The 26297-nt window shown below is 39.4% G+C and overlaps 1 protein-coding gene across 1 annotated transcript in view; it reads left to right on the top strand.

The window, feature by feature from the left end:
- Positions 1–2879: 2879 nt before the first annotated feature.
- Positions 2880–26297, top strand: part of LOC123947112 (cytochrome P450 4X1) — a 41696-nt gene continuing 18278 nt past the window's right edge. The window contains exons 1-6 of the mRNA XM_046013110.1: positions 2880–3176; positions 12727–12868; positions 14230–14274; positions 15631–15758; positions 19303–19430; positions 19515–19669. Of these exons, the coding sequence (XP_045869066.1) occupies positions 3000–3176; positions 12727–12868; positions 14230–14274; positions 15631–15758; positions 19303–19430; positions 19515–19669 (775 nt within the window). The 5' untranslated portion in view covers positions 2880–2999. The remainder of the gene's footprint in view (positions 3177–12726; positions 12869–14229; positions 14275–15630; positions 15759–19302; positions 19431–19514; positions 19670–26297) is intronic.

Here is a 26297-nt window from a genome sequence, read left to right as displayed (position 1 = left end):
GACTCTCAATCTCACAAAAGAAACTGAGTGGGGGAGGGAGAGGGGGGTGGGGTTATGGACATTGGGGAGGGTATGTGCTATGGTGAGTGCTGTGAAGTGTGTAAATCTGGCGATTCACAGACCTGTACCCTGGGGATAAAAATACATTATATGTTTATAAAATAATTAATTAATTAATTAATTTTTAAAAAAACACTCTCCAATATTTCTCCCACTTATTCTACCTCTTTGTCCCATGGCACTCCCCCTCACCAGGCTACCATTACATCTTATCTAGATATTATAACAGCTTCAGAACTGGTCTTCTAGTGCCAGTTTTTCACCACCCCATAGACATATCATTTGCTCCTATAAATGTTAAGATCCTAGGACCTAGGTTCTTGAGACTGACTGGATTCAAATCCTGCTGCCCCTTCTCACCCTCTGATGTCCTGGGCAAACTTCATAATCTCTCTGTGTGTCAGTTTCCATATATATACAATGGGGATAATGGTAATACCTACCTCAAGTTTTTATTATGAGGATTAAATGAGTTAATACATGTAAATCCCTTTAAAATAGTACTTGGCACTTAATAAGCACACAATAAATATTTGCTCACTATTATCTCCCAAATAGCTGTGATGTACTACTTAACTTTCACTTTCCATTTTAAATCCCTTCAGTGAATTACTATCACATTTTGTAAAGTCTGAAATCCTTACCTGGTCTGATCATATTGATGGGGCTTTTTCAGTGTCCCTATCCCCATCCTACAGCCAAGCAAATTCAATCTAGTGAACATTTGCACAGATATGCCAAGAGAAGGAAGGGACAGATGCTCTGCTGTTGGTCTCCAAAATGAAATTTTTGAGTTGAAATAAGTTTTGAAAGCCAATCTTTGGCCAGAATAAATATTTTTCTAACTTCCTGTATGTCCCATTATCATGTCCTATTGGAGTAGGCTGTAGATTTTCAGTCTCAATCAAGGGCGAGAGGACACATAAGGAAAGTTTCTACTACATGAATGGAAGTTGTGAATCCCCACCTCCACCTTCCAGCCTGGTGGACAGGGTAAGAATTAGCAGAAGAGGTAAAGCCAGAGGTTAGGAAAGCATCTAATTTTTTCCCTTTAGGCTGAATTTCTGGAAATGAAGATTTGGATAGATTTTGCCTTGCTTCCTTTTGGAGAGGAGCCAGAGTGAAAATGGCAGTGAAGCAGGGAGAAGAATTGAGCTAGCATCCTCAAGCCTTTCTTAGGCTCCTGGGTATAGTGCAAAAAGTGCTGATGGGTTTTTTTTCTAAGGAAGGACAGAGAACGCCACGGATGGACCAGAACATCTCAGGAGATATTAACATCTCCAGCAAGAGCCTGAGTAAGACTGGGACAGCTAAGGAGTCCCCAGGCCCTGACTCTGCTGAAAGAACTAACCAGAAGTTCACCAGTCCCACTCTACTACTTGTCAGTCAGCCCAGAGGATCCCAAGATGAGAGCAAGACTAGATGTCACAAAGCCAAGACCAGCCTGGATCCCGAAGGCAGAGCATGGATCTGAGGTCCTCAGCTTGATCACCATGATGTGGTCATATGAAGGCCACCATACACTTACCATGATTTGGAGAAGGGACAGGGTGCAGAGGAAGAATCTGAGTTACTCAGAGGAGACTGCATAAACCAGAAGATTCTGAGACACAGCCAAATAACAATAGTTGAAGGTTGGAGGTAGGTGGACATAGAGGAACTGTAACATGTAAGGTGTGGGACATAATGGAACACCCCAGGACCTGGTACTTAGTCCAAATGAAGTTTTCACAATTAGAGTCTGTCTAAACTATTAACCCACCAAACAAAACCTGGAATGGAGACTGGGGTGGGGCTTAAGGAGTGGGAGCAGTGACAGGGAGGAGAATAGGGCGTTGTAGCAGAGATTGAGTTTATTGTTCAAAACTGTAAATCCAACACCTAACATGTGTCTTTCTTAGCATAAATAAATGAATGAATAATTGAATTTTGTGCAAGGAGGACAGCAACTTGGGAAGTCAGGTCTGCTGGATCCTAGTTCACCACCTAATAAGTAATAAGTACCAAAACTGCATTGCTTTCTAATTATTTTGCTACATTTTCCTATTTTCTATGCTCTCAAAGTTATGTATGTCTCTTGGATAGATCTGGCTTCATAGGCATGAAACAAGGCCCCATACTTAGAAGCATACTCACATGCTTGGTTTAATGCTCTGCTGCCATCATCTTGAAATTGTTAATAAGTTTATAGCAAGGGGCCCCACATTTTCATTTTGCCCTGGGATCCACAAATTATATAGTGGGCCCTGATTGTATCCCTAGTGTCTTCTGTAGCTTGAAATAACACATGGTGGACATTGGCAAATGCTAGAAATCCGAGTGAAGATCAACTGTAAAACATTTACCAACGCACCACTGGACAAGCCACACTATGTAAGTGTAATGATTATGCATGTCCATTCCCAACTCCCAGATCCCTGTGGGTTCTGACAGAGTTTCAGAGGGGGAAAGGTTTTTGTTTGGGTTTTTGTTTTGTTTTTATTAACATAGCAGTTTACCATTTATTTGTGGCAAAGAAGAAAAACAATGGCCTCAAGCCTTGGTATTATTTTGAAACCTAAATTCTGACCTCCCATAATTGAAAACTGTCACAGCTAAAGTGTGACACTCCAGAAGGGCATTAAGAAGTTGCCCTGTGTGGTGCATAAACAATGAATCTTGGAACACTGAAAAAATAAAATTAAAAACAACAAAAAAGTTGCCCTGAATGAAGATTCGCCTCAATTGATAAAGGGTTAGAAATCGGAGAACTCGAGACTGCCTCCTCTGGCCAAGCTGGCGCTCTCCCTCCGAGGTCTTCCTCCTCCTGGGAGAAGAGCGGAACTTGCTCTAGGGCACAGAGTCGCGGTGGGCTGGGCAATCTTCTTCAGGCACCGGGCGGGGAAAGCCCATCCCTCCCCCAGCCCCGCAGACCGCCTGCGACCGCGCAGCGCACAGCGATGGAGTCCTCCTGGCTCCAGACGCGCTGGGCGCGGCCCTTGTACCTGGCCTTCGTGTTCTGCCTGGCGCTGGGCCTGCTGCAGGCCATCAAGCTCTACTTGCGGAGGCTGCGGCTGCTGCGAGACCTGTGTCGCTTCCCCGCGCCTCCCATCCACTGGTTCTATGGGCACCAGAAGGTAATGGAAGGAGGGGCGGAGAAGGATGCTTCCGAGGATACCAGGCGGGCGGAGAGATGGGCTGCTTCCTCCCTTTCCTTTCATCGCTGCACCCTGCCCTCTCTGGCTCAGGCTGTGGCTCTCGGCATCTTTCCATTACTCTGGGCTTGCTCCCTCACAGGGTTGCAGGGAAAGAGAAACAAGTCTGGAGTCCCTGGAGTGGAAGCTTGCGGGGGGCGGGGGGGGGGGGGGGCGGTGTGTTGGGAGGACGTATGTAGAGACTGCCTACAGAAAAAGATAATTCCCTGTAATTCAAGGCAGTCTCTGGTTGCTTCACCTATCTCTTGCATTTATGCACTGCATCTTAAAAAGCCTTCCACACATTGGGGAGAGTATGTGATATGGTGAGTGCTGTGAAGTGTGTAAACCTGGTGATTCACAGACCTGTACCCCTGGTGCTAATAATACATTATATGTTTATAAAAAAAATTTTTTTTAAATTTTAAAGTCTTCCACATGAATCACTAAAAAAATAGTTATGTTACTCTAAATAATGCTTATTAACTGCAGAAAATAGGCAAAATAGAACACAATTAGTTGCCACCCTTAGTGCATTACAACCAGAGAAAATGAATTTTTCCCAAGATTTTGGGAAGTAAAGAGCAGTCCTCACCAATCACTCAGAAAGTGATGGCTAATTGAAATGTGTAAGAGGGAGACCTTTACTTTGTGGTCCTTCTGTTGTCCAAATCCACTCTCACTCCAGAATCCTTGTTTTATTCATTCAGCCAGGTTTGAGTGGAATTGTGTGATGGGTGTTGGGATTACAAGCAGAGCGGTACCAGCCCTCAGAAGCCCAAGTCAGCCTGGGGGAAATCCGAGGGGGAGACGAACCATGAGAGACTGTGGACTCTGAGAAACAAACTGAGGGTTTTGAAGGGGAGTGAGGGTGGAGGGTTGGGTGAGCCTTGTGGTGGGTATTAAGGAGGGCACCTGTTGCATGGAGCACTCGGAGTGATGCGTAAACAATGAATACTGAAAAAATAAAATAAAGTTTAAATTAAAAAAAAAAAAGCCCAAATCAGATGCATACTTAGACCACAAAGAGAAAATGCAAATACAGGGTAATGAGTGCTTTGACAGAGGTTGAGGGACAGGGGATCTTGGAAGGAAATAGGCATCTCTACCTAGGGAAGGAAGGAAAGTCAATGGAAGTCTGGGCAGAATTTTAAAGGATGGCTGGGGTGGGGAGGGTGTCCCCAGCAGAGTTAGTGCCTGATCCTTTGGCTCTCCCACTCCCAGTCCTTCTGCCCAAAAGCAACCACTCTCAACTCTTCTGTTTATTTCAAACCTTACTGGCAAAATAATATTACTATGTTGAGTTTCTTACTCTAATAATTTTAGATATCCTTTTATTAACTATCTCAGAATGAGTAATCACTTATACCTCATCTTTTACTGTCCCAATATAGTTACATTGTATTTTGTGTTAAATAGAATAATTAATATTTATATTATTTTGATTATGTAAATGTTTACTTACCACTGATCTAATGGTTGATTTTGTTTCTTTTCTCATAGAACTTTATTTCTCCCATGGTGTTATTACCTTCCTCCTTTTCTCATATGCTTAGTTTTTCAAAATCTATCACTATTTTTTCCCAAATGCTTTTAATAGATCTGTCAAACACATCTCAATAATATTTCCAAATATTGAAACATATTGAAAAATCTGTCAGCCTATGTGCTTTTCTGGAGGCATTTCTCCCAGCGACCTCACCTCCCAGTCGAATCTGGACTGGATATTCTCTAGGCTGGGTACACAGATAATGCGCTACCTTGTGTCCTATATTCTGTTTCCTGGATACTATGTCTTTTCTTTTTCCTGATTTATTTTATCATTTTTATGGGTAGCTTCCTGAGATTGAGTGAAGGAATGTCAGGTGAATTTTTTGAGCTCTCGAATGGCTGAAAATGTCTGTGAAAATTCATAACTTGATTGATAGTTTGGCTGGGTATAGATTATACCTTGGATATAATTTTCTCTCAGAATTTTGAAGACATCATTCCAATGTCTTCTACCTTTCAGGATGATGTTGAAAATTCTGATACCTTTCCAATTTTTTTCCCAACATGTTTACTATAGTAAAATGCCCATAACATAAAATTTGCCATCTTAACCATTTCTAAAAGAGTACAGTTGAGTGATATTAAATACATTCATAATGTTGTGCAATCATTAACACCATCCAACTCCATAACTCTTTTCATCTTGTAAAACTGAAATTCTGTACCCATTAAACAATAGTTCCCCATTTCTGTCTTTCCCCAGGCCCTGGCAAGCACCATTCTATTTTCTGTCTCTACAATTTTGACTACTCTACAATTTTGACTACTACTATTTCACATAAGTGGAATCGTGTAGTATTTATCCTTTTGTAACTAGCTTATTTCACTTAGCATAATGTCCTCAGGATTCATCCATATTGTAGCATATGTCAGAATTGTCTTTCCTTTAAAAACTGAATAATATTTCACTGTGCCTATATACCTCATTTTGTTTGTTTACTCATCCATCAGGGGATACATTGGTTGTTTCTACATTTTAGCTGTTGTGAAGAAGGGTGTACAAAAATCTCTTTGACACCCTACTTACAATTCTTTTGGATATGTACCCAGAAATGGAATTGCTGGATCATATGGTAATTCTATCTAATTTTCTGAGGAACAACCACACTGTTTTCCACAGTGGCAGTACAATTTTACACTTCCACCAGAAGTGCACAGGGGTTCCAATTTCTCCACATTCTTACCAACACTTGCTGTTTTCTGGGGGTTTTTTGTTTGTTTGGTTGGTTGGTTGGTTGGTTTGGTTTGGTTTTTTTCTGACAGTCATCCCAATGAGTCAGAGGTAGTATCTTATACTTTTGATTTGCATTTCCCTAATGATTAGTGATGTTAAGCATCTTTTCATGTGCTCAGTGCCATTTGTATGTCTTCTTTGGAGAAATGTCTAGGTAAGTCCCTTACCCATATTTGGATCAGGTTGTTTTCTGTTGATGAGTTTTAGGAGAGCTCTATGTATTTTGGATATTAACCACTTATCAGATATTTGCAAATATTTCTCCCATTCTGTGTTTTTTACTTTTTACTCCATTATACTGTATTTTCATGCACATTTTTTTAAATTTTCATAAAGTCCAATTTGTATATTTTTTCTTTTTTCCTGTGGGTTTAGTGTACTATTCCAGAAATCACTGCTAGATCCAAAGTTGTTTTTTTTTTAATTTTATTTATTAATTTTGACAGAGAGAGAGGCAGGCAGAGAGAGTGAGAGGGAAGCAGGCTCCCTTCAGTGCAGAGAGCCCGACGTGGGACTCGATCCCAGGACCCTGAGATCATGACCTGAGCCGAAGGCAGCGGCTTAAACCACTGAGCCACCCAGGCGCCCTAGATCCAAAGTTTTGAAGACTTTGCTCTGTGTTTTCTTCTAAGAATTTTACAGTTTAAGGTCTTACATTTAGGTCTTTGAACCATTTTCCATGGTGTTGTATATGGTGTTAGGTAAGGAAGGACCCAACTTTATTCCATGCCGTGTGGATATCCAGTTTTCCCAGCAACATTTGTTGAAAAGACTGTCCCTTTCCCATTAAATGGTCCTAGAACCTTTGTCAAACATCATTTGACCATATTTTGGGGGTTTATTTCTAGACTTTCTATTTTATTCCATTAGCCTATATGTCTCTCTGTGCCGGAACCACACTGTTTTGATTACTGTAGCTCTGTAGTAAGTTTTGAAATCAGGAAACATGAGTCCTTCAGCTTTGTTCTTCTTATTAAAGACATTTTGGCTATTCAAGGTCCCTTGATATTCCATATAAATTTTAGGATGGGTTTTTCTATTTCCCAAGGAAAACATCATTAGATTAGAATTTTGGTAGGGATTATATTGAATTGTAGATCACTTTGGGTAGTATTGACATCTTAGTAATAAATCTTCCAATCCATGAACATGGAATGTGTTTCCATTTATTTATGTCTTTTTAAATTTCTTCAGAAATATTTAGTTCTCACTATACAAGTCTTTCACCTTGTTTGTTGGGAATATTTGGTTTTCCAATACTTGGTTTCACCTCCTAAATAGTTTATTCTTTTTGATGCTATTACAGATGGACTTGTTTTCATTATTTTCTTTTCAGATTGTTTGTTAGAACCTCAACAGGTTTTTGTGTAGTAAATGCAGATTTTCTACATTTTAGTGTAGAAAAGCAGCTGACTGCCAAATCTGTTAATTCTTCATGTTTTCTTCTTAGAGTTTTATAGTTTTAGCTCTTTCATTTATATCTTTGGTCCATTAAATTAATTTTTGCATGTTGTTTAAGGTAAGGGTCTAACTTTACTATTTTTTGTGACTACCCAGTTATCCCAGCACCATTTGTTGAAAAGACTATTTTCCCACTATTGAATTGTTTGGAACCTGAGTTGGAAAAACCCAGTTCTCCTCCTGTGTTTCCACTTTACTCTCATGCTATGACCATGTTCACAACACTTCTGACACCAGATGTTGAGTGAGTGCCCCACCTCCAGGCTGCAATCAAGAAATCCTGTGATACAATACAATTCTGACACTGTCTATCTACCCAGAGAGAGCATCAGATCTCACAGATTAAGAAGTCAGCCCCACAAGACTACCCCCCACCACACTTCAGATGCCAATGGCAAGTTCAGATTGTTACTGTGCTTCTGATCAATCACGTGTAAGTTGGAGATTCCTGTGACCTCTTCTTCAGATCTGGTTAATATGCTGGAACAGCTCACAGAACTCAGGAAACAGTTAATTTACTATTTACCAGTTTATTATAAATGGATATGATAAAAGATACAGATGAACATGCAGTTCGAAGTGATGCATTGGGTAAGGTATGTGAGAAGGGGCACAGAGCTTCCATACCCTCTCCAGATGCATCACTCTACCAGTACCTCCACATGTTCACCAAACTAGAAGGTCTCCAAACCGTATATTTTTGGAATTCTTACAGAGGCTTCATCATGTAGGCATGATTTAACATGAATTCCATTTCTGGTCCCTCTTCCTCTCTGTAGAATGGGAACTGGGACTGAAGATTCCAAGTTTCTAATTATTGCTTGGTCTTTCTAGTGAGGAGCTTCCTCCATCCAAGGGCCACCAAGAACCAGCTCATTGGAACAAAAGACACTGCTGTCAGTTGACTGTAAACATGAAGTTTGTTTCGAGATTCTTAATTCTATTCTATTGATCTATATGTCTGTCCTTATGCCAATACCACACTGCTTTGTAGTAAATTTTGAAATTGGGAATCATGAGTCTTCCTATTTTGTTCTTTCTTTTAAAGATTTTATTTATTTCTGTGTGTGAGAGAGATAGCATGAAGAGGGGGAACGGGCAAAAGGAGAGGAAGAAGCAGACTCTCCTCTGAGCAGGGAGTCTGAGGCAGGACTCTATCCCAAGACCCTGGGATCAGGACCTGAGCCGAAGGCAAACACTTAACCCTTAACCAACTGAGCCACCCAGGTTCCCATATTTTGTTCTTTTTCAAGATTGTTTAGGTTATTCTGGATACCTCTGGTTTCCATATAAGTTTTAGGATCAGCTTGTCAATGTTTACAAAAAAGCCAGGTGTGATTCTGACAGGGATTACATTGAATCTGTAGATCAATCTGGGAAATATTGTCATGTTAACAATATTAAGTCTTCTGATCCGTGAATATGGGACATATTTACATTTACTTGAGTATTTTCAAATTTCTTTCAACAATGTTTTATAGTTTTCAGAGTATAAATTTTACATTTATCTTTTTAAATTTGTTTCTGAATGTTTTATTCTTTCTGATACTGTTATAGACAGAATGGTTTTATTTTTATTCAGATTTTTTATTACATTCATAATGTTTTAAAGTCCATAACCTCTTGACTGTCAGTAAATTTTTTGTGTGTGTTTTAGAAGGGCCTCTATCAGAGTTTTACAGTTTTATAGATGAGATATGGCTAATATATCAAGCTGACTAATATTACCAACTCTACCTGTTTACCTTTTTTATTTTTATTTTTTTTACCCTTTATGTTTCTTTTGACAATTCACCACTTAGTCACAAGGAACAGCTGGAACTGTTTTCCTTAACCTCCCTAAGGTCCAGTTTCCTCATCTGTAAAATGTAGGTTCTAATCATGTCTGCTTCATAGGGTTCCTGGTATAAAGATTAAATAATATAAATCATGGAAAGCATGATCATGGCAGTACCTAGCTCATAGTAGTGCTTTGTAAGTGTTAGCTATTACTATTTGTCTGGGGAATAAGCATTTTCTGAATATTTCTAAGCAGTGTTTCCTAAATATGTGTAAGACATATTTTCAGATGTATTAAGATAATATTGTGGATGAAGAAATATAAATTCATATATTATAGGAGTCACAATGGCTTTCTCTCCTTTCTGCCCAGATGGGAGTTAATAAAAGTATAAACAAATGCTTTTGGCTGAGGGTGTCCATAACAATTCCTAACCTAAAGAAATAATCTTCATATTAAACTATAATTTCCATGAGGGCAAAGACCTTGCCTGTCTTGTATTTCCCTGCATCTCAATTGCCTGGCATATATAATAGGCACTTAATAAATACTCACTTGTCTATGGTTTACAAATGAAGGAACATTTGTTTCGTTGGGAGACATCATTTGCATTGTCAGTGAGTGCTTGTCACTGGCTTGACTGTAGTTAGCAAAAATGAATCTGTACCATTTCAGGAGCTAGATTTCAAGAATGTCAACCTCCTAGGGGCCCTAAACTTTCCAGGGAATACTTCATGGGATAAAGTTGCTAGCTGGTAACAGAGGAAACTGGGAGCCAAAATTTTCCACCTTTTCTGAGGGTAAGACAAATCACATGGCAAACTCTGTATGGTTGGTCACACAAGGAAGAACTTGCCAGCCTTAGGGTTTCTTTGCAAGTCAAGACCCCCACAATCAGGTGTCACTGGGTACACCCAGACACACACATACGGGTGCCCCCCACTCTCTCACGTTATACAAAAAGTGGATATAAATGAATCTTCTTGTCAGTGATTTAGAGGAACTGTTTAAATTAGTTATTAGTAACTTGCTTATTAAGGCAAAAAGTTCATCTTTGATGGTGGTATTTGTACCCTGGCTTATAAATGTTGGAAGCTGAGAATTTTATTTAAACTTGCTTCACGCTTCACACACCTGTATAAATGAGCCATCTATTGTTGTGAGGGAAAAGAATGGGATTTTCTTTGTAGATGGAGTGGGAAGGGGTTTTTTTGTTTGTTTTGTTTTGTTTTTATTAAATTTATTTATTTATTTTCAGCATAACAGTACTCATTGTTTTTGCACCACACCCAGTGCTCCATGCAATACGTGCCCTCTCTATTACCCTCCACCTGGTTCCCCAACCTCCCACCCCCACCCCTGTTTTTCAGACTCCATAGTCTCTCATGGTTCATCTCCCCTTCCAATTTCCCACAACTCCCTTCTCCTCTCCATCTCCCCATGTCCTCCATGTTCTTTGTTACACTCCACAAATAAGTGAAACCATATGATACTTGACTCTCTCTGCTTGACTTATTTTGCTCAGCATAATCTCTTCCAGTCCCGTCCATGTTGCTACAAAAGTTGGGTATTCATCCTTTCTGATGGAGGCATAATACTCCACTGTGTATATGTACCACATCTTCCTTATCCATTCATCCATTGAAGGGCATCTTGGTTCTTTCCACAGTTTGGCGACCATAGCCATTGCTGCTATAAACATTGGGGTACAGATGGCTCTTCTTTTCACTACATCTGTATCTTTGGGGTAAATACCCAGCACTGCAATTGCAGGGTCATAGAGAAGCTCTATTTTTAATTTCTTGAGGAATCTCCACACTGTTCTCCAGAGTGGCTGCACCAACTTGCATTCCCACCAACAGTGTAAGAGGGTTCCCCTTTCTCCACAACCTCTCCAACACATGTTGTTTCCTGTCTTGCTAATTTTGGCCATTCTAACTGGTGTAAGGTGGGATCTCAATGTGGTTTTAATTTGAATCTCCCTGATGGCTAGTGATGATGAGCATTTTTTCATGTGTCTGATAGCCATTTGTATGTCCTCATTGGAGAAGTGTCTGTTCATATCTTCTGCCCATTTTTCGGTATGATTATCTGTTTTGTGTGTGTTGAGTTTGAGGAGTTCTTTATAGATCCTGGATATCAACCTTTTGTCTGTACTGACATTTGCAAATATCTTCTCCCATTCTGTGGGTTGCCTTTTTGTTTTGTTGACTGTTTCCTTTGCTGTGCAGAAGCTTTTGATCTTGATGAAGTCCCAAAAGTTCATTTTTGCTTTTGTTTCCTTTGCCTCTGGAGACATATCTTGAAAGAAGTTGCTGTGGCTGATATCGAAGAGGTTACTGCCTATGTTCTCCTCTAGGATTCTGATGGATTCCTGTCTCACGTTGAGGTCTTTTATCCATTTCGAGTTTATCTTTGTGTATGGTGTAAGAGAATGGTCGAGTTTCATTCTTCTACATATCGCTGTCCAGTTTTGCCAGCACCATTTATTGAAGAGACTGTCTTTTTTCCATTGTATATTTTTTCCTGTTTTGTCAAAGATTATTTGACCATAGAGTTGAGGGTCCATATCTCGGCTCTCCACTCTGTTCAGAGTGGGTAGGTTTTTAGGGAGAAGCTTTTACTATGAAGTCACAAGTCACTCCTCAATAATTAGAAAAAGGAAAAGGGAGAGGAAATAGTGAGCTGGATCATGGGGTATGTTCAGTAAACTACCAATTAGCTTCCCACATAGGAAAAAAATCTCAGCTTCCAGACTCCACTCCTAATCAAAATGCATGACCTTGCCTGGTGAGGCAGATTCAGGTCTCTTCACCTTCTCAGTTGGGAAAACAGCTTACCGTAGATGTCATTTGACAGGGACTTATTCTGGGGATTCAACATACATTTACATTGAGAAGATAAATACACTGACCTTCATTAGGTGCTTGGGAGGCATACTCAGTTAAGTGTCTGACTCTTGGTTTCAGTTCAGATCATGATCTCAAGTTTGTGAGAATGACTCCATGCTGAACAGGAAGTCTACTTGAGATTTTCTTCTTCTCCCTCTTCCTCTGCCTCCCCTCAATTCTCTTTCTTTCTCTCAAATAAATAAATAAATAAATAAATTTTTTTTAAAGATTTTATTTATTTATTTGACAGACAGATCACAAGTAGGCAGAGAGGCAGGCAGAGAGAGAGGAAGGGAAGTAGGCTCCCTGCTGAGCATAGAGCCCAATGCAGGGCTCGATCCCAGGGTCCTGGGATCATAACCTGAACCAAAGGCAGAGGCTTTAACCCACTGAGCCACCCAGGTGCCCCATAAATAAATAAATCTTTTAAAAAATTAAACTCCAAGCTTGGACATTCCAAGGAAATCATGTTTGTGTGAACTTATTGAGGCCCTACATTCAGCTTGCCTCTGTAAGAGGAGATGAATCCAGACTGTTTGGTCCCTCTAACTTCCTTCACTCTTTTTCTCACTACAGTTACTTCAGGATGGTAAAATGGAGAAATTTGAGGAACTTGTTGAAAAATACCCTTGTGCCTTTCCTTGCTGGGTTGGGCCTTTCCAAGCATTTTTCTGTATCTATGACCCAGACTACGCAAGGATATTTTTGGGCAGAACAGGTAAGAAAAGGGATGAATCTCAGGAACCTAATCCTCCTGGGAGTGATATGCAAAACTCACAGGCAGGATTCTAACGAATTCCTGAAGCAAAGATTAGAACTCAGCCTTTAAGGGGCCTAGGGACACAATGATGGTTACCAGAGCAGGGGATGGGTAAAATAGGTGATGGGATTAAGGAGTGCACTAGTTGTGATGAGCACTGGATGATGTATGGAATTGTCGAATCACTACATTCTACATCTGAAACTAATATAAATTAGTTTCACTGTGTTCACCATCCTGGAATTAAAAAAAGAAAGAGAGACCTGGAGAAAGTGGGGAGAGGTTTCTGACCAATCCTGAAAGGGACTATAACATCCCACCCAGTCCCTTGTCCACCTCAGACTCCCATGGGCCCTTGAGGATGTATCTTAAAGCCGGGCTGGCACCACCAGATCACCAAGGGCTTCCTTTGCCTCTTGGTTTTGTGACTTCAGTATCAGCAATAATCCCCACCCTCAACCCCTGCTTGAGCGTAAGTTTTCAGGGGAATTCAGAAGTAGCTCAGCCTCTGGTGTTTCAGTACGTTAACCTGAATGCTAGGTCATTAATTTACCAGTATAACCTTTTGATGGTGGTTCCAATTTTGGTTTTTTGTTTGCATGTGTTTGTTTCCTTTTGGGGCACAAGTCATCTAACGTCCCATCCAAGCCTTTTTCAAAGCATCCGTGGTGGATCATTTCATAGCACAAAATTAAAATATTTGGTGTTTGCTCCATCATCTTTGTTTTAACTAACTTAGTTTTAACTAAGAGCTTATATTCTAATCTTTCTTCCCTGTCCACTGTTTCCATTACTTTTAGTAAAACCTAATAAAGGAAAACAGACTTTCCCTGAAACTCTCCATGTGTCCCATGCCCTCAGCCCTGATTTATTTCTTGCCCACCTCTTAAAGGACAAGAGCTGTAAAATACCTCCATGTTACAATGCATGCGAACCCCAAGAGGCATTTGTCCCCCTTTCTCTGTGGTCTGCCAGCCCCTGCTCTAATCCCTAATCTATTTTCCAAGAAGGATATAATATATTGTCCCAAATCCTGTTCTGGAAACTTGGTAACCCTCAAGGCAATCTCTGTTTCTGTTGGAGAAAGTGTAAGTAAAGGAAGAATCTGGGTTTGTGTTCCTGTCTGCCTCCTGGGGTTTATTGTTCTCTGGTTCCTCAACCAAGACTTGTGGTTTTCCTAGGCCTGCCAGGGCTATAAGGGGTGAACCCTGGGCTCCTTTTTGCTAATTACGCTTAGTGCAGGCAAATGAAGGAAACTTCACCAACTTCGGTAATTTCCCTCTAATGCTGTCGTTTGTTTCCTCTACTTGACTCTGCAGATCCCAAGTCCAAGTACCCACACAAGTTCTTGATTCCGTATCTTGGTAAGTATGTGCAAGAAAGCAGAGTGACTCACTCTCTCATCTGAGGTCCCCTTACTATTATAGAGCATTCCAAAGAAACAAATCAGAATGTTCAAAAGCATTAAGAGGATGGTAGTTCTATACGCAAGTTTTCTAAGGGGAAGATCAAGAGGAAGTGCTCAGCCAACACAACTTCCTAGGAACTCTCTTTGTCCATTTTTCTCTCCAGAGTCTCATCTCAAGGCACATGTGTGTGAATTGGTCCCATCTCTGTCTTTAAAACTGCAGCCTCATGTCTTAATCCTTTATTTTATCCTTCTTTCTTGTTTTCTTGGTTCTTCCAAAAGAACCAAAACTTCTCCAGTGCAGTTTTGCTCTGAAGTATATTTTGACAGTATTTAATGAGCAGATAAATTAAGACTTTTAGTCATGTAATTAGTATTTATGTTAGACAAAGAAGGAAATAAATGAAAAAAACTGTCGGTTTGGGGTTCGGAGGTATTTGGATTTGAGTACTGCCTCCCACTGACTAGTTGAATGTGATTTGGGGGAAAACATCTAATGAGTGTTACATCTCTGGGCCATTGTGAAGATTAAGTGAAGCACATATTTTCTACACTTAGTGTAATGGCTGGCATTGGACCAGCACTGGACCATGCATCGCAAGCCTGACATGTTGTAAGCTCTCAATGAATAATGGAAATTGCATATCAATAAACTTCAAGGTCATTTCAAAGCCAAATCATTAATGATCTTTCTTGCAACAGAAGGTTGTAAAACATTGGTCTTCATGAGTGTTTCCATTTCATATCATTTATAGGTGTAAAGCACAGGCTAGGACTCAGGAGGAGACATCCTGGGACAGAGTGGATATTCAGGTCTAGTTCCTTGCAAATTTTGTGTTTACAGCGTAGTTTATGGATTGATTTGGAGTCAAGAGGAGATGAATATTGTTGTGTTTCTACCACGAGCTAGAGGATGGTTTAGGTGCCTCATGCATACACCTTCATTTAATCTGCACAGCAACAGAGTGAAGTATCACACAGCTTGTTATCACACTTTATCATTGAGAAAACAAAGGCTCAGGAAGATTAAGTGACTTACTCAGTTACTACACAGGTAGTAGCTGGTGATTTCAGGATTGGCACACTCATCAGGCTGCAAAACTTGGGGTCTTCCTCACAATGTTAAATACATCCATCCCAGATGTAAGTATCAAAACTCACTTCCAATTTAGTATATGAGCACTGCTCTGATTTCCACTCTGTTATGACTACCTGTGTGCCACAGTCACCCCATGATGTTGTGTTCCTCACCTCTCCTTCCTCATTTCATCTAATAAAATGCCATGAGGTTTTGTTCCTTTTATTTCTCAAGGAAAAGGACTGCTGAGTCTAGATGGACCCAAGTGGTTCCAGCACCGTCGACTACTAACTCCTGGGTTCAGTGTTAATATCTTGAAATCGTATGTTGAGGAAATGGCCCATTCTGTGAAAACAATGCTGGTAAGTGAAGGGACAAAAAGTGCTCTGGTGTGGTGCAGAATGCTTCCAACAAGGAATGGGTTTAACATGTGTACTGGGTAGTGAAAGTGAAAGTTGAGGATGGTTCCTAGAAATTACCCAATGTTCAATTACCAGCTGAGCAAGAGATGTCTATGTAAACTTTTGTTTTGGTTCTTTGGGTGATTAAATATGATAAAGATCTGGCCATCTGACTTAGATGTATTTTGAGACCCTGTGGCAGTAAACCAAGTACCAAGTACCAAGTACCAAGTAGTGAGATTCAGATGGTAAGTGCTATAAATGACAGAATAAAAGTCAGCTATAGTGACTTCAGATTCAGAGGAGACTCAGATTTGCCAGGAAATATGAGCTGGACTTGATTATGTAGATAATATGGGTAAGGGAATTCTGGGCAGAGTGAGTGAGCATGAACAAAGCATGGAAGTTAGAATGAACTTGCCTGAGGGACACAAAGACCCTAGCAAAGGATAAGTGTCTACAAAGTGGCAATTGTGAGTCTCTTCTTGTGGATAGTGGTGGATCATTAGGAACTGACTTGAGCCTTTTCAAAGCAGCAGGAGGATGTTGGCAGGGGAATATTCCTGTGGGTGGTCTCTGATTGATAAATGAGCTCATTCCAAAACTCCACTTGTACATGGTATATTTTAGAATTTTAAATTTGTACTTTTTAAAAAATCAGACAAATAATCCATTAATGCAAGTTTTATTAGAAACACTTCAAACCCCGCAAACAAAGCCAGAGTTTCCCTCCATCTTTATTTGTAAACGTATCCCTGTTCCCAAGAGAGAACCACTAGTTACCCAGTACCCAATTGGTTGGGTTGTCACAGAAACGGATTTAACCTAAGTCGCCCTGGTTGGAGTTTAAAAAAAAAAAAAAAAAAAAAAAAACCATGTCTCAGCTCTTGACAGAGAACCAGAGGTGCAGGCGAGGGGGGCATAGGGCGGGGGCCATGCTCCTTCCATTCCTGTGCTGTGCAGCTTTGTGCACAATTGCAAATTAGCCAGTGGTGGTACTAGGTTTATCTCTGTTTCAATAAAACCACTTCTGTCTTCCTCGTTTCTCTGTCCCACCTGTGCCTGAGACCCCACTCATAGCTCCTATCCTCTGCTGAACTGTGCTCAAGTGCCTCGAGCCTTGAGCCCCCCCCATTTCTTCTAAATTTACTTTATTTACTCAGTAAAATTTACATAACTCAAGATGAAAGCAATTGAATAAACAATTGACATTTGGGTAAAAGCTTGTAAAAAAAAAATCTCTGCCTTTTTTTTTAGACTTCAAAATGCATAACAGCCCCGAGCAATGGCATAGGTGCTCAACAAATGTAGGTTGATCTCACTTTAACCATTCAGATTTATTTGTGTTTTACACAAAGAATGCTTATTATGACAAATACATTTTCAACAGGGAAATTTATGGCAGCTTCAGCCACAAAACATCTCATGTCATGTGAGTAGGTCACTTGGGGGAAGAAATGGACAGAGGCAGCACTGGACTGGAAGTCACTCCGCAAAGCTGCTCCTTTCATGGCTTCTCTCTGTCTCCCACTTCTGAATTGAAAATGGATAAAGAAGATACATTCATATAGTTTATATACACAATGGAAAATTACTCAGCCATCAGAAAGGATGAATACGAATAAATGAAACAAGATGGGATTGGGAGGGAGACAAACCATAAATGACTCTTAATCTCACAAAACAAACTGGGGGTTGCTGGGGGGAGGTGGGATTGGGAGAGGGGGAGGGGGCAATGGACATTGGGGAGGGTATGTGCTATCGTGAGTGCTGTGAAGTGTGTAAACCTGGCGATTCACAGACCTGTACCCCTGGAGTTAAAAATACATTATATGTTTATTAAAAAAAAAAAAAATTTGGAAGAGGAGGCGAACCATAAGAGACTATGGACTCTGAAAAACAACCTGAGGGTTTTGAAGGGTCAGGGGTGGGAGGTTGGGGGAACAGGTGGTGGGTAATAGGGAGCAAACGTTTTGCATGGAGCACTGGGTGTTGTGCAAAAACAATGAATACTGTTACGCTGAAAAAATAAATAAAATGGGAAAAAAAAAAAAGAAAGGATGAATACCTACCATTTGCATCAACATGGATGGAACTAGAGGGGATTATGCTAAGTGAAATAAGCCAAACAGAGAAAAACAAATATCATATGGTTTCATTCATATGTGGAACATAAGGAATAGTGTAGAGGACCATAGGGAGGGAAAACTGAATGGGAAGAAATCAGAGATGGAGACAAACCACGAGAGACTCTGGACTCCAGGAAACAAATTGAGGATTACAGAATCGGGGGGTGGGGTGACTGGGTGTTAGGTATTAAGAAGGGCACATATGGTGATGAGCACTGGGTGTTATACACAACTAATGAATTGTTGAACACTACATCAAAAACTATATGTCGACTAACTGAACGTAATAAAAAATTTAAAACTAAAACCAACCTGAGTCAAGGAGCAAAAAAGAAAGAAAGAAAGAAATGTGTTTGGTTGTTCAGGTTTGGTTTTGTTTTGTTTTTTAGAAAGAGGGTGGGAGGATCAGAGGGAGAGAGAGAATCTTTTTTTTTTTTAAGATTTTATTTATTTATTTGACAGACAGAGATCACAAGTAGGCAGAGAGGCAGGCAGAGAGAGAGGAGGAAGCAGGCTCCCTGCGGAGCAGAGAGCCCGATGCGGGGCTCTATCCCAGGACCCTGAGATCATGACCTGAGCTGAAGGCAGCGGCTTAATCCACTGAGCCACCCAGGCACCCAAGAGAGAGAATCTTAAGTGGGGCTTGATCTCATAAACCTGAGATCATGACCTGAGCTGAAATCATGTCACACACTTAACCAACTCAGCCACCCAGGTGCCCCTGAATTGAAAATGTTTTTGTTTTTTTTTTAAGATTTTATTTATTTTTATTGGACAGAGAGAGAGACCTCAAGTAGGCAGAGAGGCAGGCAGAGAGAGAGGGGGAAGCAGGCTCCCCACTGAGCAGACAGCCCAATGGGGGGGCTCGATCCTAGAACCCTGAGATCATGACCTGGGCCGAAGGCAGAGGCTTAACCCACTGAGCCACCCAGGTGCCCCTGAAAATGTTTTTTGCAGTGTTCCAAGTTTAAGTGTGGCTATGGTGGTTGGCAGTAGTGATGGTGGGGTGGGGTGTCTAGAAATTTGGGGACTGAAGACGGAGAAAGCCCTGGGAAAATCCTTTGTAATTATAGGTCTGTTTTCCTAGGACTCCGATCTTCTTTAATGCAGTTATGGTAGTAACTGAAAGGTCAAAGATACTTAACTCAGCCATTTACCAGACCTGGTTTGCTCCATGCTCCTTCTCACCCAGCTGGGTGTAGTTTTCTTTTCCTCATGCCAAGTAAGCACTTGCTTAATTTACCTATTTGACCTCTGGCTCCTCCTAGGTCAGCATTGTCTTCTTTACACCCTACGGGCAGGGTCAGGGAGGGGCCTTGGGATAAAGGGAGTTTGATGATGATGATGATGTCGTTGATCTTGACTTCCTGTGCCAGGGTAAGTGGGAGAAGATTTGCGGCTCTCAGGACACAGTTGTGGAGATCTATGAACATATCAGCTTGATGACCCTGGACATACTTATGAAATGTGCTTTCAGCCAGGAGACCAACTGCCAGATAAGCAGGTCAGTGACAGCAAGGCAAAAAAGACACTTGTCCTCCATCAGCTAAGTCATTCATTGACATACTATCCCTGCTTTCTCTTCTAGCACCCATGATCTTTATGTTAAAACAATGTTTGAAGCCAACAAAATCACCTTTCACCGCTTATACAGTTTCTTACATCACCACGACATCATTTTCAAGTTCAGCCCTCAGGGCCACCGCTTACAAGAGATGGCCAAAATTCTACATCAATACACAGGTATTTCTTGCATTTGGATGGCCCAAGTCCACACACTGTCATAATTGCTTTGTATCTGTCTAGAGGAATAGGTCTCAGTGTGAAAAAAGAAAACATTCTTGTTCTTAATAGAGCTTTTATAGGGACAGTGCTGCTTTAGAAGATCTTGCTAGATCCATAGTAGTGGTTCTGTTAGAAGTTTTCTATACCGTGTTCATTATGTACAATTGTTATTAATACAAATATAACAAGGGGAAATTTAATATCCCAAAGCATACAGGGCATAGGGCTTTTTGTGCAATGTTTGCAGTAATAACGAAGGAATAACAACAAACCGAAAACACTAAGCAACATAGGAATGAATACGGGAGCAGAGTGAGCATGGACATGCATTCAAAAGAAGGGGGAGATTGGGTTTGGTGGGTATAGCGTTTCAATTACACAAGATGAATAATTTCTAGAGATCTGCCTGTAAGTTAACAGTATGGTATTGGGCATGTAAAAGTTTGCTAAGTGGGTAGATCTCATGTTAAGTGTTCTTACTATAATAAAAAAAAAAAAAAGAAGAAGAAGAAGAAGAAGCTCCATTTGGGGCACCTGGCTGGCTCAGTCAGTAGAGCATGTGACTCTTGATCTCGGGGTTTTAAGTTCAAGCCCCATGTTGGATGTAGAGATTACTTAAAATAAAATCTTAAAAAAAAAAAAAAAGCTCCATTCAAAAATGGTTTTGGCAAAACCTATACATAAAAGTTGAAATAGATTAAGCCTTTTTTTTCAAGATTTATTCATTAGAGAGAGAGAGAGACAAAGAGAGACAGAGAGAGCACAAGCAAGGGGAGAGGCAGAGAGAGAGAGGGAGAAGCAGCTTCCCACTGAACCAGGAGCCCAAGCAGGGCTTGATCCCAGGACCCTGGAGATCATGACTTGAGCCAAAGGCAGACACTCAACCATCTGGGCCACCCAGACACCCCAAAAGATTCAGCTTTTTAAGCAATTCAACATTACTTTTCATCAACACCATAATAGAAAATATTTATCAAGAAGTTGATGAATCCTTCCTTGGCTCCACCACTTAGTGGCAGTGTGATTTTGGGCAAGTTTACTTACTGCTTTGTCTCAGTGTCATCTGTAAAATGGGGATAAAAGGCAACCTATCTCCTAGGTTTGTGGTGATGATTAAATATGTTAACATACATAAAGCACTTAGGACAGTGCCTCACACTGAATAAATGTTAAACATAAAATATAGTTACTTTAGCAAATATATATGCCTCAAAGAAATTTACAAGACACACCAACACATGCACAGTCACACAAACATAGACACACAGGAATGTAGATATTATAAGGAGAACACTCGGAGAAGCAGGTTAGGTTAACAATTTAAGACACAGATGAGCATTTTATACAGTAATAGTTCCAAACTTGTCCACATTCTGGCCGACACAGAAAATTCTAAATTTGTATGGCTCATTAGAGTGGATCTGGGAACACCTATGAAGGGCTTGGTGAAAAAGTTCTTTACTATTTCTTTATGTTAAATAATTATGATGAAAAAACAAAATGCAGATTATTAGGGGAAAATGTTAAATTTGTTCAAAATAAAACCTTTTCAAAATTTTTATTTTTTGTTGTTAAATTTATTTTTTTTATTGCATCTGGATTTTAAGTAGTCATCACTAGCTTTCTCTTGTTCTAGGTTATCTCAGCCCTTGCTCTAATGACAGTTTGGGCTAGGTATGTCCTATGTCCTGTGTGGGGAGCTGTTCTGTGCAGTGTAGGACTTCTAGCTGCATCCCTGATATCTACCCTCTCGATGCCAGTAGGACTCTGATAGTTGTGGCAACTGAAAATGTCTCCAGACATTGCTCAAGGTCCCCTGGGGTCAAAATTTTCTGCAGTTGGGCTGCCAGAGTGACTGAGTTGGTTAAGCACCCAATCTTGATTTTGGCTCAGGTCATGATCTCAGGGTCGTGAAATTGAGCCCTATGTTGGGCTCTGCACTGGATGTGGAACCTGCTTAAGATTCTCTTCCTCTACCCTTCCACTTCCCCACCCCTGCTTGTGCTTGCTCTCCCTCTCTCTGTCTCTCTCAAAAAGTAAAAAACTATAATAAAACCTTTTAAAAAATAATCTGCAGCTGAGAACCACTGCCTCATACCCCAACTGTAGGGACATTCATCCATGCTTTTCTTCCAGTGCTTGTGTGATTTTGTTCTTTTTGCATTTAGATCTCTGATCCATTTATAGTTTATTCTTATGTATGGTTTGAAGTGCTGATCTAACTTTTCCAAATAGTTATCCAGTTATCCTATCACCATATATTAAAAAGTTCCATCTTTTCTGTGATATGTATATCCATATCTATATATATCTCCCATGGAATATTATTCAGCCATAAAAATATTGAGATCTTCCCTTTGCAACAACATGCATCCATACCTAGAGGGCATTATGGAAGTGAAGTCAGACAAAGACAAATACCCATATGACCTCACTCAGATGTTTTGATTTAAGAAACAAAACAAATGAACAAACAAAGAAAAAAGAGACAAAAAATCAGGCTCCTAAATATGGAGAACAAACTGGTGTTTGCCAGAGGACAGGTGGATAGAGGGATGGATAGAAGGGATTAAGAGTATACTTACTTATCATGATAAACACTGAGCAATATATAGGATTGTTGAATCATTATATTGTGCACCTGAAACTAATATAATGCTGTATGTTATATTATGTATAATTATACTTCAATTAAAATTTTAATTTAATTTAATTTAATAGCTCCATCTTTTCCAGTGATTTGAGATAACTACCTTTATCAGATACTAAGTTGAGATATGTACTTGAGCTTATTTCTGGACTTTCTTTTCTATTCTATTGGTCTATTTGTTTATGTACTGGAATCACACCGATTTACTTAAAAAGACTTTGTAGTATGTTGGTTTTTTTGTGTGGTGTTGTTTCTTTCTTTCTTTTTTTTTTTAAACAAACTAGGGATGCCTGGGTGGCCCAGTCAGTTAAATGTCCAGCTATTGGTTTTGGCTCAGGTCGTGATCTCAGGGTGGTGAGATCGAGCCCTGCTTAGGGCTCCCCACTCAGGATGGAGTCTGCCTGAGATTCTCTTTCCCTCTCTCTCTGCTCCTCTACCCCATGCTCACACTCTCTCTCCTAAAATAAATTTAAATATTAACAAGCTATTTTCCAGAGAGTTTTAGGTTTACAGGAAAATCAAGCAGAAAGTACAGAGTTCTCATATGCTTTCTCACTTCCTGGTAAAGTCCTTAGTTTACGTTAGTGTTCACTATTTATATTTGCACACTCTATGGGTTTTGACAAATACATTAGGATATGTATACCCCTCTATTCCTAGTTTTCTGAGAGGTGTTTGTTTTTTTTAATCGTGGATGGGTGTTATATTGTGTTAGATCTTTTTTTCTGCATCTTTTGTGAAGGTCCTATGATTTTTCTTCTTTAATTTATTGATGTGATAGATAACATTAATTGATTTTTGAATGTGGAACCAGATTTGCATATCTGGAATAAATCCCACTTTGTCATGGTGTATAATTCCTTCTATGCATTGTTGGATTCAATTGGCTAATATTTCGTTGAGGATTTTAGCATCTATTTCATGAGAGATACCGGTTTGTAGTTTTCCTTTCTTGTAATGTCTTTGTCTGGTTTTGATATTAGGATAATGGCTGGCCTCATAAAGTGAATTAGAGAGTATTCCCTCTGCTATTTTCTGGAAGAGATTGTAAAGAATTGGTATGATTTCTTTCTTAAATATTTGATAGAATAAACCAGTGAAGTCATTTAGACCTGGTCCTTCCTGTTTTGGGAAGGCTATTAATTACTGATTTAATTTCTTTAGTAGATATAGGCCTATTTAGATTATTTATTTCTCTTGTTGAGTTTTGGTAGATTATGTCTTTCAAGAATTTGGTCCATTTCATGTTGGTTTTCAAATTTATGGGCATACACTTGTTCGTAATATTCCTTTATTATCTTTTTTAATGCCCATGAATCAGTACTGATGTCCCCTTTTTATTTCTGATATTAGTAATTTGTGTCCTCTCTCTTTTTTTCTTGGTTAACCTGGCTAGAGATTTATCAATTTTATCCATCTTTTCAAAGAATCAACTTTTGGTTCATTGATTTTATCCCTTGATCTCCTATTTTCATTTTCACTGCTTTCTGTTCTAATTTTTATTATTTCCTTTATTTTATTTACTTTGGATTTAATGTGTTCTCTTTTTAGTTTCTTAAGGGAGGAGATTAGATTGCTGATTTTAGATCTTCTTTTCTAATATATTAATTCAATGTTATAAAGTTCCCTCTATGATGAGTCACAGACCTGTACCCCTGAAACAAATAATACATTTTATGTTAATTAAAAAAATTAAAAAATAAAGTTCCCTCTAAGTACTGCCTTCACTGTGTTCCACAATTTTGATTAGTTGTATTTTAATTTTCATTTAGTTCAAAATATTTTTTTAATTAATTTATTTATTTTCAGCATAACAGTATTCATTGTTTTTGCACCACACCCAGTGCTCCATGCAATACGTGCCCTCTCTATTACCCACCCCTGGCTCCCCAACCTGCCACCCCCCGCCCCTTCAACACCCTCAGGTTGTTTTTCAGAGTCCATAGTCTCTCATGGTTCATCTCCCCTTCCAATTTCCCACAACTCCCTTCTCCTCTCCATCTCCCCATGTCCTCCATGTTCTTTGTTATGCTCCACAAATAAGTGAAACCATATGATACTTGACTCTCTCTGCTTGACTTATTTTGCTTAGCATAATCTCTTCCAGTCCCATTCATGTTGCTACAAAAGTTGGGTATTCATCCTTTCTGATGGAGGCGTAGTTCAAAATATTTTAAATTTTTCCCTTGAGATTTCTTTGGCCCATGTGTTATTTAGAAATCTGTGGTTTACTCAATAACTATTTTGGAGTTTCCCAACTACCATTCTGTTATTGATTTCTATTCCATTGTGGTTTGAGAACACACTTCCTATGATTTATGTTCTTTTAAAATTTAGGGTGTGTTTTATGGACCAAATGTGGTCTATCTTGGAGAATGTTCTCTGTTAGCTTGTAAAAGAAGTATATTCTGGTGTTGTTGGATGATGTGTTCTATGGATGTGAAATAGATCCAGTTGACTGAAGATATTGTTCAGTTCAACTATGTCCTTGCTGATTTTCTGACTGTTGGATCTGTCCATTACTGACAGGGGAGTGTTGAAGTCTCCAACTCTAAGAGTAGATTCATCTATTTCTCCTTGGAGTCCTATTATTTTTTGCCTTACATGTTTTGATACTCTGTTGCTCAGTACATTCACATTTTTTTTAAAGATCTTATTTATTTATTCATTAGAGACACACAGAGAGAGGCAGAAGGAGAAGCAGGCTCCCCTCAGAGCAGAGAGCCTAATGCAGGACGGATGTGGAGTTCCATAACAGGACCCCAGAATCCTGACCTGAGCCAAAGGCAGATGCTTAACTGACTGAGCCACCCGGGCACCCAGGTGCTTTCACATTAAAGATTGCTGTCTTCTTGGAGAATTGACCCCTTTATAATTATGTAATGCCTTTTTTATCCCGAATAATTTTTTCCCTAATATTTTTCCTTGCTTTGAAATCTGTTCTATCTGAAGTTAATATAGCTACTCCAGCATGGCATATCTTACTCTATTCCTTTACTCTCAATCTATATGTATCTTTGTATTTTAACGTGGATTCTTGTAGACAACAAATAATTGTTTTTTTTAATCCATCTGACCGTCCATCTTTTAATTGGTGTATTTAAACACCACTTGATATATTTGGATTAAAAGCTACCATATTTGTTACTTCTTATTATTCTTTTTTTTTTTTCTTTTCCTTTATGGTCTTCCACTCTTTTTCTGCCTTATCTTTTTTTTTTTTTTAAGATTTTTTTTATTTATTTGACTGAGAGGGAAAGAGACCACAAGCAGGGGGAATAGCAGGCAAAGGAAGAGGGAGAAACAGGCTCCCTGAGGAGCAGGGAGCCCAGTGAAGGGCTCAATCCCAGGCAGTCGCTTAGGCAACTGAGCCACCCAGATGCCCCAACCTTGTCTGGTTTTAATTGTGTATTTTATATGATTATGTTTTTCTCCTCTCTTAGCAGATACATTTTACTTTTTTTTTTAACCTTGTTTGGTGGTTGTCCTTGACTTTATAATATGTATTTAGAACTAATCCAAGCCCACTTTCAAATAATACTTGCAAGTACCTTATAACACGATATTCCCAACTCCCAATTTTTCTCCTATCCCTTATAACATTGCTGTAATTTATTTTACTTCTCCAAAAGCTATAAAACTAAATACATTATTGTTACTATTATTTTAAACAGATTGTTATCTGTTAGGTCAATTAAAAGTAGGTAAACAAAAGTTTTTATTTATCTTCATTTATTCCTTCCTTAATGTCTTTCTTTCTCTATGTAGATCAGAGCTTCTGACCTATCTTGCAAAGCAGGTTTAATGGTGACAAATTTCCTCAATTTTTGTCTGAGAAAGTCTTTATTTCTCTTTCATTTTTAAAGGTAATTTGGAAGAACTCAAGGCTGATGGGTTTTTCCTTTTAACACTTTAAATATTGTATTCTACTCTCTT

The sequence above is a fragment of the Meles meles genome, chromosome 1, assembly GCF_922984935.1.
Source record: "Meles meles chromosome 1, mMelMel3.1 paternal haplotype, whole genome shotgun sequence".
Taxonomy (NCBI): domain Eukaryota; kingdom Metazoa; phylum Chordata; class Mammalia; order Carnivora; family Mustelidae; genus Meles; species Meles meles.
Note: the sequence above shows the minus strand (reverse complement) of the source record. Positions and strands in the feature narration are given on the sequence as shown.